At 33.0% G+C, this 18,161-nt stretch overlaps 1 protein-coding gene across 4 annotated transcripts in view; it reads right to left on the reverse strand.

The window, feature by feature from the left end:
* Positions 1 to 18,161, reverse strand: part of LOC149805915 (coiled-coil domain-containing protein 33-like) — a 110,932-nt gene that overhangs the window by 57,496 nt on the left and 35,275 nt on the right. For 2 of the 4 annotated variants that reach the window (XM_089950680.1, XM_089950678.1), the window contains exons 8-12: positions 12,832 to 12,923; positions 8,170 to 8,290; positions 7,647 to 7,779; positions 6,286 to 6,306; positions 2,649 to 2,782 (exon numbers count right to left, since the gene is read on the reverse strand). In XM_089950680.1, the coding sequence (XP_089806806.1) occupies positions 2,649 to 2,782; positions 6,286 to 6,306; positions 7,647 to 7,779; positions 8,170 to 8,290; positions 12,832 to 12,923 (501 nt within the window). The remainder of the gene's footprint in view (positions 1 to 2,648; positions 2,783 to 6,285; positions 6,307 to 7,646; positions 7,780 to 8,169; positions 8,291 to 12,831; positions 12,924 to 18,161) is intronic. The other 2 variants (XM_089950681.1, XM_089950679.1) reach the window with 1 other exon arrangement.

Here is an 18,161-nt window from a genome sequence, read left to right on the forward strand (position 1 = left end):
TACTACAAACAAATGTGCAAGGTGCCCTAGATAATTTGGGAACTTGGTGTAAACAGATTAGAATGACTCAAAATATATCAAACACTGAAAGTATTTTGATTACAAAAACCCAGAAAGAATCAATTTTGTTTGAACGAACACTGGATTTTTCTTACAGGCGATACCTCACTGCAGGTTGTCACACATAATAAGGTCATGTGTGCATGTTGATAATAACCTAATAGGGAATGAAGACATCAGACATGTATTGACAAAAGTCTCATCTTCACTCTGGATGCTGTCAAAGGTTAAAGATTTCTTCCCTATTTCTCATACAGTTAAGTTTTGTAAAAGCCATGTTCAGCAAAACTTTGATCATTGTAATATATGGTATGGGGAGCTATTGCCAAACTTATCTGACAACTGTTCTTGTTAGTCTTTGAGACACTAATTATGAAAGGTAAATATACTGGAAGCCATTTTTATGTCATGGGGAAAGGTTCTTCTGCACCACTGAACCAAAGCAATTATTACTTTTGAAACAAATCCCCTTTCTTGATTAGAAAGCACTTGACACAAGTCTCAATTCTACAGTATGATCAAGAGGGTGACCACAAACAAAAAACAACATAAAAAAATCTGCCGAGTTTCAAGAGAAAATCAACAATCTAAAAAACGCCAACAATTTGCTTCCTGTAATATCCATTTATTTTAAGAATATATGCAAAAGTTCATTTTCTGCAAAAACTCTTTATATTCAACCTGGTACCTATACATACTTTAATATGAGAAATATATCTAACTAAAATATATATAAATTTTGTATAAATTAAAAAAAGATAGAAAACAAATGCAAAACTGACAAATGCATTATAAATATGCAATCTGGTGAAATATTTACAATTTGATGGAAAAATCCATGGGTGTGGACACTCTGGGATGATATTTTAGTATTGTGTGATTTTACAGGCTACAGAATCATATTCACAGTCTATATTCGTTACAAATCTTTTGCTAATGATCCACACACAGCATAATGGAGCCTCTAATTGTACCTATTTTTTAGAAACAATTCACCAAGAAAAAATAGAAATCTACAACAATAAATATTTGCTTTCTTTGTAGAGGTTTTAAATCTAGAGATTCCAATATGTGAAGCATGAAACCACAAAACAACTATCAGTAAGATAGGGTGTGAAGAAATATGGGGATAGAGAGAAGGAGGAAGAGAAAGCATAAATTTGTGTCAAATGTGATATCTTTCACTGTGAATTAAAACATGTCTCCTATCAAACATGATTTCAAAAATGGAAGAAAACAAACATAGGCAAATAAGTAAGTACGGCACACAAGTTACAAGATATGCATAATTCCTGCACGTTTTATTTGATTTGTTTTTAAAAAATGCATACTACAGCTTTGGATAGTATAAATTCTAGATGTGCAAATTTTTTCTACATCTGCTTCAAGTGGTGTTGCCAGTGTCCAGAAAACTTGTGAAATCTAATGCTACCTTTACACACTATGTAAGTATTCCTGCACTATCAAAGTATCCATTTTTTCAAAGAGATATGGACAGATTTCACCATGAATTATGGAATAATAATAAAGAGGATGAGGAAAGAATCGTAGAGCAGCTTTGAATGTTTAACCATCAAGAGCAAAGAATGACAGAAAAGATAAAAGAGGACTAAAGAACTATCCCACAACCACAATTCTTACCTTTAACACCTACAATAATTGCAAAATATACTTCTTAGATAAGTGACAAGTTTAAAATAAAATTTGGAAAAGGTTCCAAGAACATCATACATCACTGACATTTATGACTTTCAACTGAAGATGAAAGTAAATTTTATGTCATCAACACAAGGTTTCCACAAGTCATCGTGTTATTTAAAATTATAAAATAAGTTCAATAATGTTCTAACCAAACCATTCTTAAATTTTATCTTTTTTATTTACATGTTTTTGTTTTGCTATAAAGAATTACATGAATGTCTATAGGTGCTTATTTGCTGAAGATGACTTTTTTCCCAAGTATGTGCTTATCAAGTAGATTCGAAGATCTGCTTCTAATGCATGCTTGCAGACATATGAAAATACAGATAAATGTTCTCTACTGTATTTACAGGATATTAAATGACTGCTCAACTTGGCTGAATTTCAGGATATTTTATGAATAGTTTCTTTTATTTGCAAGACCTGAAAAGCAAAACATTAATTATATGAACAAGTAAATTTCATACTCATTTTTGTTTACATTATTTGACAACATTCAAGGATTTTCTGCACAAAAAAAAGAAAATGCTCAAAATATTTCAATAATCTGAGCCTTAGTTACACTTGTACAATTGATATGTTGCCCTTTAACCACATATATTATCATAATATTGTATTAAGCATAAGCTATATATTAACACCATCATAGATTTTAATGTCATATCAATGATGTTAGATAAAATGTAAAACATAAACCTATGCATCCAAATTATTTATTTGTTTTGAAAGTCAAAATGGGTCACTCTGAAAGAAATTTGTCACAGAATAAGTCAACAGTCTTCTTCAAAGAAGGTAGAAACCATAAAACACTTGTCAGTTTTGATTAGTGACACATGAAAGTTTCTGAATTCCATAGTAAATCAAGTATGAAATCGCATCCCACACACCTGTACAGGTAGTCCTTCAACCCGCAGTCCATGCTTGGCATTGTCTTGGATCAGCTGTGTATACATCTCCTTATCCATTGGAAGCATTGAGAAGGCCACTGGAGACTGCATCCTCCAGAACTGTTCATTCATGGCTTTAAAGTTGATTAAAACATGAAAGAAAATCTCATTTAACATTTTTTGTACATGTCACAATGTCAATCTATTCATTGATTAAAATATGAAAGAAAATATGATGTAACAATTTTTCACATGTCACATTGTCAATATGTTCATTTTATCCACAAATTTTGTCAAAAACATTTGTCAATTGCCAAATAAAACACCCAACTGGAAACTTCTTGACCACTATACCACTGTTTTTCAATATTCTGGACCAGCTATGTATATTACAAGGTGTCCTGCTGATGAAGTACACATCATATTCTTCAATTAATTTCACCAAGTAAACAACATAAAATAGTATGTGCCAGTATAGGAATTGTTTTGAAATGATCATTTAAAATATTCTGAAATAAATACTGTAAATACATGTAATTAGCTGCATAAAACAAAAGGGACAAAAGTGAATTAATTTAGGGATTGTTTGCATTACTTATGTAAACTTAACTATGGCAGTTTTTGCAGTTTTCACCAAAACTCAACTGCTTGTACATATTCCCAACATATGCTAACTTGTTTATGTACCTGTGTTATTTTTTGTCTTTTCCAACATGTTAGAGACTTCTCTGATGCATTGTTATTTTATACACAGTGTACCGTGACTTAATTTTTAGAACTCAGTAAAAAAACTTTAAATGATTCATATTCTCATAACCTAAACCGCTCAGTTCCATGCACATTTCGCAGCCCAAGAACTACATATATGTGACTGCAATTGCCTATCACCAGAAGTACTAAAATTTAATTAGGGTGGTTCCATTTAAACATTCAGGGTACCCTAAAAAGACATTTTTTTAAAATGTATGCCTGGGTACTCACATAACTCAGTGAGTTTATATGAAAACAATAAAGAATTATATAATGCATCCATGGTTGACAGCTCGATATTAAAAGTGCTTTTCCTGGTCCCAAGCATAATTATGTAAGAATAATTTTTATTCCAGGATGTACTGAACTGATATGTTAAATCATGGAAAGTAAATAATCTTGAATTTTGACTTATAAACTGACTGATAAAGAAAATCAATGACAATCTCTTGTTTTACATCTGTTCCATTATTTTTTATTTAGTATATCAAACATTAACAAAATATTTCTTTAATTCCAGCTATTTTTATATAAGTTAATGTTGAAAACCCAGAACATGCAATCATTTGTATTAATATGTTATTGCTAGAAAACAAATATGAATTATTGCTGTCATCATTACCACCACCAAAACCATCATCAGAATTCAAACAGTAAGTATGCATAGATGTTATATGGCATATCAGCACAATCCTGCCTATGTAGCTCTGTGTGAGTTTCATTATCCCCTCAAAAGGTGTATAAAAACAATAAAGGTAAGAAAATAATTGGTAAAAACCTTAAAATACAAAGTCTATTTTTATATCAAATGCACTCTTGTAAAGAGTTAAAAACATTTACTGCTGTAAAACCAAAATGGGCAATTGCATCTCTAAAGGTTGCCTCCATTAATTGGCTCTTCAAACTAGAGGACACATGGGTCTATCTTACATTCCAAGCCTGCTTTGATCAGTCATAAATAAAAAATACGAACAAGAAAAAAAAAGGTATGCACTCGTTATTTAGACCAATTATTTAAAAAAAAACAGATATAAATTTTCTTTAATTTTTTTAATGGAAAAAATTATTTCATATACATAGATAACAAGTTTCTCAAGATAACTAATACAACAAACTTGTTTGGATGATTATTTGCCATGAAAACTCACTTTTTTCTGTCTGAAATTATTGACAGATGTCAACTGTTACCTGGGATCAAGCAAATGACTTAAGAATATTTTTAGTTGAAAAATTATTCATTTGTGCTTAAGATCTAGCAGAATCAGTTTGTATTATTGCTGTTTTTAGTAGTTCATTTGGGCTGGAAATTTATTTCTTCAATTTGTTCAAGTGAATTTTCTCTTGAAAAAGAGTGCTCATTTAAAAATATTATTCTTGGACAGAGACATTTATTGGGATTTAGAGAATTCAGACTTGGAATTATATTACTGTGTTTCAACAAAATGCTGTTGGTACAAAACACAATAAAGGCTGCCACAGGCGTATCAACACCTTCAGCGTTGGACTTCATTTTGATTTCTACTAAAGTTTATTCAGAACTTTAAATTATTAGGACATATGTCTGTAATTCTAAGATTTTTTTGGAATTCAGTTTGCAATACCCAAGTTCTCTTTTTCATTTCCACTTTGTATTATAGGAAAATAAATTATTTGTTGAATTTTTGACAAACCTTGCTGCTTTTTGCTCTTTTCTATTACTTATTTTAAAAGCTTAGACTCATAACATTGCAAACTCAAGATCATTGTTTAACTAATGTTTCTTCTTATGTACATGCAAACAGACTCTAAATAAAATGTATCTGTATATATCTTTCTATGTCTAAGTGTTATAAGCAAAAACAAGATTCACTCTAGATTACAGGACATTACTATACATTTGTATGGTGCTAAAATACTTCACTCATCCAGTCCATACAGAAATAAATAAAGTTAAATAAAACCAATCACCTTTATCCGTTTGTATAAAAATTCTCTTTTTTAACTCAAGTACTGGGGAACCAAACAGCAGGTTAACCTTAATTTGTTTGCATCTGAATAATGGCATCAATCATCAAAAGTAAAATTTACTTATAAATATGTCTCGAAAATCTTTTAAGAATATATAGAAAAGGGATAAAGCTGGTGTCCAAAAAAGGTAACATTCTAATTTTAGTCATAATACTCCAAAACTCAACTATTATTAATGTGAATCACATACAATCATTCCACATTTTTTATTGGTCATATGCAGAGTCCTGTATATAATCACTTACAAGTCGGGTCCAACTGCAAACCACATAGACCCAGATATGTCACTGCATCATGCAGCAGCAGATTTGGGTCCGTGCAGTTTTTTTAGGGGTGATCAGTAGAACAAACAACAAATACTCTGATCTCTCAGCGCATTATGGGATTGCATATCAGATTCTCTGTTGTTTGCAGTTGGACTTGACTTATAAGCAAATAAATATGATAAGAATCAAGAACAGTTGTTAGCAGAATCAAATTAAATATGTTCATATGAAAAATCAAAAATCTTTCATCAAATCTGAGTTTTTTGTACATTGTCTACACTTTACATTTTTGTGAAAATTCAGTTGTTCTAGAAAACGTGTGATATCTACCATCATTATTGGGAAATATGACCATAATTCAACTGCCTTGGACATCACATTGAATAACATGCAACATTTTTCTGAAAAATACTGTGCTTGGTTCCCCTGGCTAATAAAGACAGGCTAATGAAGATAAACCAAAACCCATACTTCCTTTGTACAGATCTGAATAATTCTTAATTTGCAGTAATGTTAACTCTTTCTCAATTTGTGTACAGTCAAAACTCCTCGAAAGCAAATTGAAAACACTTCAACTGTTTACTGAGCACACAAAAATCAGCATAATAACTTACCTCGTCTGAATCTTTCCATACCTTTTCATGAAAAAGCATTCGCAGATATGCAGATATTTTGTAAAAAATCAAAAATAATTTTAGAGCATAATTTATACTCTAAGTTTTTGTCCAAAGTACAAAAAGCACAAAAGAACTTACACATGATCCAAATAAAAATAAATAAAACTTGAAAATGTAAATAAATAATTTACCTATAAATTGAGATACCAGGAACATTTGATCTTGAAAACCAATGTCCACATAAACAAGGAGATTTTTTTTAGATTTAAATTACCTACTTTAAACCCATCATATTTTCTGAATGTTTTTTACGTTTTTGTTTTTGAAAACATACAATTGTTTGACAATATATTTTAATGCCCTGCTATTTTCTGCCAGTGTTTTCTAATATTTATTTTCTGAACTTTTTTTTGGGACACAATCTTAGGAGAACATGTGTCTCAATTTCACACAAAAGTCTCAGTGTGCTTGCCAGTAATTACAGCAGCTAGTATCACTGCTTTTTTGCCAATAATATACTTATAATAATATATGTAAATAGTTAATGTATTACTTATAGGTAACCGAGCCATGATAATTAAAGAGAGAAAAAGTTAGCTTCATTTTTTCATGAATAAATGCATAATTATCTCAGTAAACCCTAGCACCTACTTAATAAGAAAATTCTTTGTGCCACTTGCCACAAATGATTGCCCAAGTTCATTTTTTTTAGGTGACTGGTATTTTGAGCAATTAGACATGTGACAGTGTCACTGTCTAAAAGTGAGGTGTGGCAGGTGGAAAGAATTAATATGATACTGAATGCACAATCATGATTTCAGCAAAAAAGTTTTTGCATTGAAAATATTTTTTCCATCCAAAACAAAGACTCTATAGAATGTTCAGGCCTAAAATCATAAAACTGCTGGTAACTGGTTGTGACAGTCATGGTTTTGAATAAAGACAGCTAATATCTCTATGGTGATTAGCAGACATTATATTCTTTTTCTTCTTAATAATGATATTAAGAAAATCACACTCTTGTTATAGAGCTATTTTCTAGGAAAAATGGGTTTGATCATTGATGCAATTATTGTACTTCACATGGACAGTATTTTACATATCTGAAAATGACAGATTATATACAGTATCTTACAGGAATAACAATTTCATATGAAACTGATGCAACATATACAAATATTTTCCAAGCTTCTGCAAACAAAAATTGAAACTGTCTCAGAAGTTTCATACTGTCAAACAAAATTAGCACAGATGAAATTTTTTATGTTTGTTGTACTCCATCAAGTAATGCCTTACTGGTTTACAAAATATCAATATAACATCATGTAATATTTGAAGGTAAGTCATTTGACACTTACCACTAGAGGCTACATAATATTCTATAACAAGAGCTGCCCCAGAGGTAAAGAGTGTGGCCTTGTCCCTCTCCTCCACAAACAGGTATGGATGGTTCCAGGTAGGCTGTTGATCCGGATGCCCAGGTAAACTTATCTGCCACACACAAAAAAAAAATCATCAACAGAAATTAAAATGAAAATTTATTTATACATCATGACCTCAATCAATGTAGCCTATGGAGGTTTAAGATTGCAATGCAGATGAGGGCAAATGACCTAGCCCTTTTTTGTACACCCATCAGAAGCATAGGATGTGAAGAAAATCATGATTTATGACTGTATGGACTTACCCCAATCAAAGTCACATCAAAATACAGCAAAAGTATTTTTATACGAGTTTATAACAAAACATGTTGTTTTTGGAAATAAATATAAACAATATAAATAAACAATTAAACTTCTCCAAATGTAAGGTTATGTACTAGACTGGACTGCAAATATTTTCTACAGAATATGAATTAAATTGGCACAAAAAAGTCTATACCTGTGGATGTCCATGATGACTTCTTTCTGTGACAGCAAATGTCAGTGGATGAGGAGACGGAAATGTGACATTGTTCATTGTTACACCAGCTGTTCTTGGATGGGAAAGCAAATTATCACTCCTGCAAACAAGAATTTAATAAGAAAACATTTAAAATATATAAATAAAATATTACATTTAAAATAAAATATAACATTTAATTAACACCATAAAAAACATGGATAATGGCTAACAAATCTCTAGCCTTTAGATTTTTTTTAAGATAAAAATTTTTGAAAGAGAATATAACTCAGTCATAAACGTACTTATATATTTTATTCAGAGTTTTCAAACCATTAAGCAATAATGAGAACAACATATTAAAGCAGTTCATTTCATGACTACAAACCAAATAAATGAGCTTAAATGAACAATACAAATTATAAATGGACATTACCCCACCATCAATTAAATCTTATTTGTTTTGAAACTTCATTGCACAGAATTTACACTAATTAGACAAATGAATTTTAGAGCATGCTATGTGATAACATCTATTTTGTAACAGGCATTCTGCATAATGCTATGTCTCATCAGTGAACAACATTATGATGATGTAACTGTCTGTTTAGGAAAACCATGCACATCACACAGTACAAACTTTAGGAATCTAGTAATACTGTCCCAAAGTTTCAGTAGATCTGGCAAATGATTGTTGATGATATATAACTTTCAAACACTTGAGCACAGTACCTTAAAATTGATCACAACAATGCCACCAACTATCTGTTCATCCACACCATGCATTTTGTAAGTTTTGGTGTATATAATTCAAGTGCAAAGTCTAAAATTTTCATGTTGTGTAACTTTGTTTTGAATGAAGCTATAATTGGTAAACATCAAGAATATTTTTTACTATATATGGACATAAGTCACAATATGCCAAAACAGTGAAATCAGAAGATTTATCCTGGCCCTCTGTTATCTTATGCATTCACTGGAAATTTTCTGATAAAAGAGCCAAATCACTTGTTCAAAACTATTTATACAAGATAACTTATTCCACTTTATCGCACATGCCCATTATTCACATAATCATTGTGAGTGTATGTGTGATTTGGATTTTTAATGTAGACTTAACAATTTTTCAGTCGTATCGCTACAATGTCTGCAGTGTGGCAGTTTATAGTGATGTCAAGCAATGGGGCATCATGCCGCAGACATGTAGCATCAGTCCCACCCAGTCACATTAATACTGATGCCAGGCTGACCAGTCCTAATACTAACCTCTTAATGCTGAGCACCTAGTGAGGCAGCTGTTAGAAAGTCTTTGGTATGACTTGGCCAGGGTTCAAACCTGTGGCCTCCCGCATATGAGGCAGATGCTCTAACCAACAGGCCACCGGAGCAGTCACCACATAATCATTGAAACTACAAGATATCTTGTTGGTTTCCTTCACAAACCTCTATACTTAACCTGTGTCTACAACCCCTCAAATAATGATATAGGCACTACCATGAAATGACAGAGATCCTTATGACTTTTATTTGCAATTCTTGGTAGGGGCATGTCATTTTTGCAGGTGGCATGACTGCAAGTTCTACAGACTGCTCTAGGGTCAAAGCACAAAAATGTAAAGATTTCTTGAACTGGAATCAGATAAAGCAATAAATACTGTACCAAAGTGTATCAGTTCAAAATATTCATTTGCTTCTCTTCAAACCATGCTCAATTTATATTCTTAACAAAAAAAGATCTGATGATATTTTAAGGATTATTTTTTGGGGAAACTTTATTAAATGAAAGAACAAATGATGATAAACTCATTATAGATGGATTTTCTTTTGAACAATGTGACAGACAATACAGGATAAGAGGTATCCTCATCTGTGTATTAACTGTTATCAACTAAGCAAGATGTCACAATCTAGAAAGAAGAAGTTGAAAGCATCTGGACCCAAATAATTTTCCAAAATCAAAGCCTATCCTATACATTGTTCATTGTAGAGACCACCAAATTAAAAAAAAAAAATTTGGACTGACTAGTTTGAAACTGAAGCAGCATGAGCAAACAACCATGGGAAAATGCTGAAATCATTATTGCTGGAGTTAAAAACACAGACTGTCTGAAATCACAGCCTCAAAAGTTGGAACAAGGATTCTCTTTGATCAATGCTTACACTTTACCACTTTTGACTATCATGTCACTGTTTGGGGATACTGTTCAAAACAAAATACTGACAGAATATCTAAACTAAAAAAAAAAAAGAGCAGCAAGAATTATACTTGAAAAATTATTTTATACACCAAGCAAGCCTCCCTTCCATGAACTGAAATGGATGGATTTATCTAGAAGGATTGATTACTAAAAAAGCAATTTAGTACACAAGTTTCTTCAGGCCTGTTCCATTAAAACAAACATGGGACCCAGGAAAGGCACTTTTAAAGTGGGGTACACACCCATAGATGCAATTTAGAAATTTCTTATCATTTTAATATGAACTCTGTGAAATCAAAGCACCCTGGCATATATTTTTTAAGAACTGCCCTCCCTGGGTACCATGCACATTTAAATGGAACAGCCCTTAAGGAACTGCTCATCTTCAGGTATAGTGACCCAACGCAATCTGTGCCCTTTCTGACATATATTTAAAAAGCGCAAGCCAAACAAACACAAATCATGTGCTGAAACTTCAATGGTGGTAAGAAAATGTGGGGATTACCAGAAAAAAATGAGCTCAGATATGTGCAAGTCAATTGTGGAGCTGGTAGGAATCAAAACCAAACTGACAGCATGAACTGTGTTTCCTATGTAAACTCTGCAGATACCATTAACATCATCTTGAAGCAAATATTTATAATATGTCTTCACATGTAATTTGATAGTACACAATATGTACAAACCGATTTTATTTCAGATATTTAGAATTTACTTCAGAAATATCCTATTACAGAGTTCCCCATGAAATTCATTAATCAATACATTTTTCATAACAAATTTCAGTGGAAACAATTGGTAAACAAAACTATATTAGAAAAGAGACTGCATGGTGGGACAGAATCAATAGATATTATTTTTATGGTTTCAACACCTTACAAGCACAAATTTTTCCTCCCATTCCTCACTACATTGTGAAGAATAATTATGAATATATATTAATCAGGTTTATAGCATCCCTGTGGGAATTAATTTATTAAAGCCAGGTTTTGATGTCTCTGTCAAAAAATGTGGTCAGAAGTATACCAACCTACTCCAGCATGTGGTCACATCATGTCCATTACTATGACAAATTACTAACAACTTTCGCTGGCATCTATTCAATAAGTTTGGACCTGAGCTACACAATTATGAATCTCAGTTACTAAAGTGTTTAGGAACTGACCCCAAAACTAGAATGGATAAAACACTGCATCATCATTATTAGTTATATTCATTCTAGTTTCTTATCCATGCATTAACAGCTGACAAGTGCATTGAATATCAGTTTCATTACTGAAGCATGTATAACAGCTTACACTCAAAATAATTTTTGCCACTATGACTGTTCACAACACAAGTTCTGCAACACAGTGGCTGCAGACCCACATGATTTACTACTATTGTGCAGTTGTCAAATTTTGCATCATGGAAGGTATCACCTGTTGAATAACAAGGAAAGTTAATATCTGAGCTTGATTGATAGTGTTTGAACTGTTTCTAGCGGGACAAAGTGTGAGGCTCTGATGGGGACTTGGCATGAGAATGACATTATTATTTTGAAAATTATGGATACAGATTTATCAAAGACAATGCTATCCATTGCCATCAGTATGTCAAGTGAGGCTACAACATAATTATTCATGCTAACTTTCAGATGTAACCAAGAAAGTAATTCCAGCCTCATTTGAGAGTATGGTAATATACAATCAGAAAATGACAGTATCATTTTCTAACTTTTGGGATTTGACAGGAAAATACTGGTTCTTTCTTGGACAGAACATTGACAGGCAGATGATGATGATGATGATAATGATGATGACAATGATAACTTTATTTAAAGAAGAAGCTCATTTGGTCAAATGACCAATCTTCCATGAGACTTTCTACAATGACATTTGTACCCACACAAAAAATAATATATATATATATATATACACACACACACACAAGATGAGGTGTCTTCAGACAACACATGCTGTCGGAAGCTCAACAACTGATCTACTGCTACAATAAAATATGCACAAAGCATCAAGGATAAGTACATACAGGATTCACTCAAAAAGCAGTAGCAAACATGTGTAAAACATTAAGGTAAATTCATGATAACAATGTTGTAAAAAGTAGAAGTACTGAATTAAATACAATCATACAAATGATTGTTTCCGTAGATGTTGATTAAGAAGCTTTAAAAAAGCTTGGCATGTGTCAGCTGACTTTGTATAAGGTGATATGGATTTCCATAGTTTGACTCCAGAAAAAGCAAAACTCTTCTTACAAAACTCTGAATTTGGTTTAGGTAAATATAACTTGTTATTTGAGAATGATCTTAGTTCATACATATGGACATTTTTAACAATTTTAAAATTACATTTAAGATAATCAGGAGCCAAACCATGTAAGGATTTATAGACAGGTAAACCCTTCTAAAATTGAATTCTCTGCCGAAATGGAAGCCACTTTAGGGTTTAAATTATGGACTTACTTGTAGTTGTAGTAGTCGGGTACAATCCTTGCAACAGCTATTAAAGGACCAAGGGTATTTCTGATTGGTTGTTGAACAGACTGCAACAGCACCTGCAGCAAAGAAAAAAGATCACTTGTTTTTGTTTTTTTTTGTTGTGTCAAAGAGAATATACCACTCCTTTTAAGAATACCTTGCACAATGGATACAGGACAATCTCAGAACAAAACAAAAAAGATTTTGATGTGAACGGGTGCATACAAAATCTCCATAAATCCCTTCATCCATCCATGCAGTTCATGATTATTTAAATACAGTAGTCCCCCTCTTATAAGGCCACCCCTAATGCAGCAGGGAAGTGGCCTTATAATGAGGGTGGCCTTTCTAGAGGGGGATGACAAATGTGAATAGTAAATACATATGAAGAAAGTCACAAGTACATTTAATTTTAAAACATTTAATATTTTCAGTAAAACATCACATGCATGTTGTGAAATAAATGTAAAACAAACTGTGTCATCATTTTCAAAAGAATGCTATGAATAACCATTGATATAGTTTTAAAACTGTCTTTATAATTATGTTACAGATCACATCATCTGTCACTTTGTTGGTAACAGTCTAAAAAACAAACCAGTCTCGTCACAATTAAAAATATCCTTGCTGTCATATCCCCTGCATATATCGTTTAGACTTTTGTTCCAATCTTCGACAACTTCATTATTAACATCAGCTGATTCTCCACAAGGACAGAACACTTAATATTGTGTCACACTTTAAATCTGTGCAACCATCTGTTACTTGTGGTAAAGTCGTCATATCCCAATTCAGCTGACAAAATTGTTGCTTTTTCTTGTCATTCAAATCAGGATACAAATGTCTCCTGGCTCAGACAATCTTCTTTTCTCCGTCCATTTCACCTTCCCACTTCTGCAGAAATGTTTCATTATCTTTCACGATATTGTTTATCTGACTCTTCCTGACATTAGTTTTCTGCAAGGATCCTCGACACCACCACCCCCACCCTCATCAGTTGAATTACTTTCACTTTCTCTTCTAAATTGAGAATTTTTCTTTATTCATGTTGCCAACTACAATACTGATAAAACAATTCTGTATGCATCTAAACAAATTGCTGTGTGTTTTTAAAGGAAGTGATCTTGTCACGTGATTCATTAGTTGCAGTCTGGTACCCTATTGTTTTCATACATTTCTTTACACTAAGTGAGAGGAGCCAAAACGGCTTCGATATGTACCACTAACATCATGCAGATTTGACCTCGCGGCCGTTAGGATTCATAATTTTGACACTTATTGTCAGTAGTAATAGCTACTAATTATCAAAGTGAACAAGCTCAACATCTTACTAAGAGAAGCCATAAAGGCTATCAAACCATTTTCCTGCTGACTTGGGTATTGTACATCGATACTGCCACTTCTCAGCTGTTACTACTGTTCAATAATTGTAATCTTAACAATTACCAGAGTGACTAAACCGGACATCTTATGATAACACAGCAGTAAGGCTAATTGGATTACATGTACTTACCCTTTTGTATGGATTAAAATTTGAGTCTTTCTCAGTTTTTATGGAATAAATTTGGCTTCTCGTGAGGCGTAAATGATATAATATTAACCTTAGTGGTGCATGTACTTTACTCAACACTTCTTTCACCTGACATTGGAAAACAGAAATCAGATTACTTAACACACGTTATGAATAAAATACTGGTTCTGGATACATATTCAAATAAAATGCGGCTGCTTGTGAGGGATAAATTTTATATTATTGCACTAATATGCTGGCCGCTGGTCACGTTAGCCAAGTTGCCTTTCGCGAGGGGTACTTTTGAACACAAACTCATCGGTGCCAACGGATTCTGGCTGTAAGGAGCAGGTGGCCGCTGGTCGGGGGGGGGGTGCCGTTCAAGAGGGGGACTACTGTATATGAGATTATTTGGTGTAGGAAAAAGTATCGAATTAATTTACCAGCAAAAAGATTCCATGAATCAACTCGGACAACAATTGGTTTTGAAAACATGCAGAATGGAGACATATATGAAATTCAGAACACAATTTGAACCTAATTTTTTATTCTTCTGTAGGTAAGATGGTGAATAATTGTAAATGCTGAATGCATTTATCTTTATTTCAAATTTCTCGTTACCCATATCAGAGAGATATAGGGTTAGAAGTGAAATTACATTTAAAATTTGAGGGTTTTTCTAAATGTTTTTTTCTTCTCAAGGTTTTAAAAAAAATTGAGGTTCAAGACACAAAGCAGTTTCAAGATTATCTCCATGGGGAGCATAACATTTATTAAAACTCTGATAAAGTATGCTCCGAGTTTGTTTCTAAACAAAATGAAAATAAAGATAAAGTGAAAATTATTCAATAATTAAAAAACAAATACCTGCAAGTGCTAAGAAATTCTCAACCACTAGGCTAGCCTAATGAAAAACCATGTGCAAAAACGCATTCAGGTAGAGCTGTTCATTATTTTTTAAAATTTCAACTGTTTTTAATTTGGTTTCCTTACGTTTGTTTAGAGCAGATAGTTTAGGTTTCTAAGGTCAAAATAAGTTTTTAGAGGTTTTTGGGGTCTGCTTCTAACCCTTGTATACATAATTTTGCTGGACCTGAAAGGGAGAATGCATATAAAATAGAGACTGAATGATAATTGCTTTTAAGAGACATTATTCTTTTGGACATTTGTTTAAAACTCAAACTTCAAATACTCTGAGATATAGGTTTCTAAATTTATGACAATATAAACAGACCAATATAGGGTTCTGTTTGAAATTAAAAGGGATTTTCATTTTACCGTTTCCTATCTTTAAAAAACTGAACTCAATTTCTATGATACAGCTTGAACAAGAAAAAGAAATATTTCTTAAATCCCTCACAGTTTATTTGATCAAGTATCAAGCTATATATAATTACAAAACCATGCAAAAGATCACATAAAAATCCTTGTTAAAAAATATCTAATGTTAATGCATATAGCAGCACATACAATTAAAAAAAGCATTGATAATCAGCTCCATTTTAATATGGAGATAACAAAACAGAAAACAATGTAAGAAACTAGGTACACTGTGTATATACAGTAGAAAATAAGTGAGGTAACAAAATGGAGGGTTTGCGAATTTATACTTTAAGTTGCAATGTATTTTTGTCAAGTCGAACAGGTTTCATTTTTCATCCACTTAAATACATTATAATTAAATGCATTTATATTTGTGCATTCTCTGTTTTCTTTTGAGATTTTATTTCAATTTAGTGACTCCAATTATTGAACATTTTTTTAATGAGGTCTTTTGGAGGTTTTGGAATGGAAAGTTGGTTAGGTGAAACTGATCTTAAATAGGGAGAGTTGCTTTGTTTTCCAGCATGAAACAGCTCCATGTTTGAAACTTTATTTCCAAATTTCCAAATCTTCCTTCCCTTTAAGGGAAAAAGAAAGGCATTATAATTTATTACACTTGTCATTTTATGATTTTTCAGAAATTGAATACTTTTAAATACATGTCACATGCAAGAAAAATCCCCACTTTAAGCATCATAAATTCACAAGGTTTTTCACAGAAATCAAACATCATGATTACTTCACAGATTTTGTACATTTCTTATCCCAACACATGATTCATACAAATTTGCTTCATCCAACTTTTTTAAATACGTAAACCAGTTAAATATCACCTCAACATAAATGATGCTATGACTTCCTACCAGGCAGAAGAGGCATAAAAGAAAGGGAACAGACATGATGCATTAGGCAATTCAAAAGTATACTTCAAGCCATTACTGAGAGGAAAATTAATATAATTTAACATGGGATAAACTGAATCTCACATCTGTGCTCATTTCAAATGAAATTCATAAAATTAACTGTATAACTTATATTTTTCTCACCTGGGACTGCAAAAGATAAAATCTATTCAATTCAATAAGCTTTCATTTGAGATGAGCACATGTGCAAAATTTTCTATCAGTCTCCAGGTACCTCATTTACAGACTTGCCAACCCTGACAAGACCATCTCAGTAAGGCAGTTGATTTTTTTCTGTAAGTTTGACCAGTTTTCAGTAAGGTGTAACAAAATATTGCTTTTATAAAGCTGGAAAATGCATTTAAAAGTTCTGTATACGAAATATGCTCCGACAGTAAGCATTATGTTTAACTGAAAAGTTTGTAAAGTACACCTAGATCTTATTTACCATGAATACAGTTGCACAAACCTCAGTTCCAAACCCGATGCAGCTCAATGCTTGTTGCTATCTCTCAACTTGACGTAATTCTTGGAATTTTTTTTCCATTTTACATGACGATGACAATCATGTCTCCCACCACGAGACATACTCAAATTGACATGTGATGTCCAATTAACATAATTGTGTCCCTTCCTGCTTTTATTCAAAAGAACCTGAATGTTCCTTTTTATTCTTCTACACTGATAATTGACTCTTTTTAAGAGGCTTATATTCCCTTTTGTCTTCAACATGCATCACTTGCTGGATGCTGTATTTAAAAAATTCTATAATCAACAGTTTGATCATGCAAATGCTTTGCATAAAAACGTGCAGTTTAAAGCATCTGCAGTACTGCTGTAAAGCTAGTCTGGTCCCCTGACTAATTCCACTAATTCTAATATGAAACACAGATCCAAATAAAACACAAATGAACCAATTATCTGAATTTTTCATCAACTCATTTTTCTGCAGTTTTTGCTTTGATTCTGTAAGTCTGTATTTTAAGGGTCATTTTTGTCATCATCATCATCATCATTGGCAACTCAGTCTCGAAAGACCATGTGAATAGCGCCCTTGGGGTGTTGTCTGTCTCTGTTGGCATCGTCTGCTGTGGCTGTGCAGGCCTATACGTGAGTGACAGTCCCTACTGCAGTTGGTGCAGACATACTGGGAAGTCTGCGTTACTGTGGTTGCTGCCGCATTCTTCTTTCTCTTATGTTTCTCTGCCGCCAACTGGCCTCTCCTCGCATCAGCGACTGATATGCCATTGTTTACCGTCAGTCTCCAGGTGCCTCGGTCCTCGGCCAGCTCTTCCCAGCCATCGGGTGAAAAGTTGCATGCCTTCATGTCCCTCTTGCATACATCCTTGAAACGGAGTGAGGGGCGGCTGACTCTTCTCATGCCAGTGGCCAGCTGTCCATATAGGATGTCCTTTGGCAGCCTTCCATCCTCCATGCGTCGGACGTGTCCCAGCCATTGAAGGCGGCGTTTGCTCAGCAGGGAGTACATGCTGGGGGTACTTGCACGCTGCAGGATCTCGTTGTGTGGAACACGGTCTTGCCAGCTGATTTTCAGGATGCGTTTTAGGCACCGTATATGG

The sequence above is a fragment of the Sinohyriopsis cumingii genome, chromosome 2 (assembly GCF_028554795.1).
Source record: "Sinohyriopsis cumingii isolate HCF-2022 chromosome 2, ASM2855479v2, whole genome shotgun sequence".
In the NCBI taxonomy this organism is placed as follows: domain Eukaryota; kingdom Metazoa; phylum Mollusca; class Bivalvia; order Unionida; family Unionidae; genus Sinohyriopsis; species Sinohyriopsis cumingii.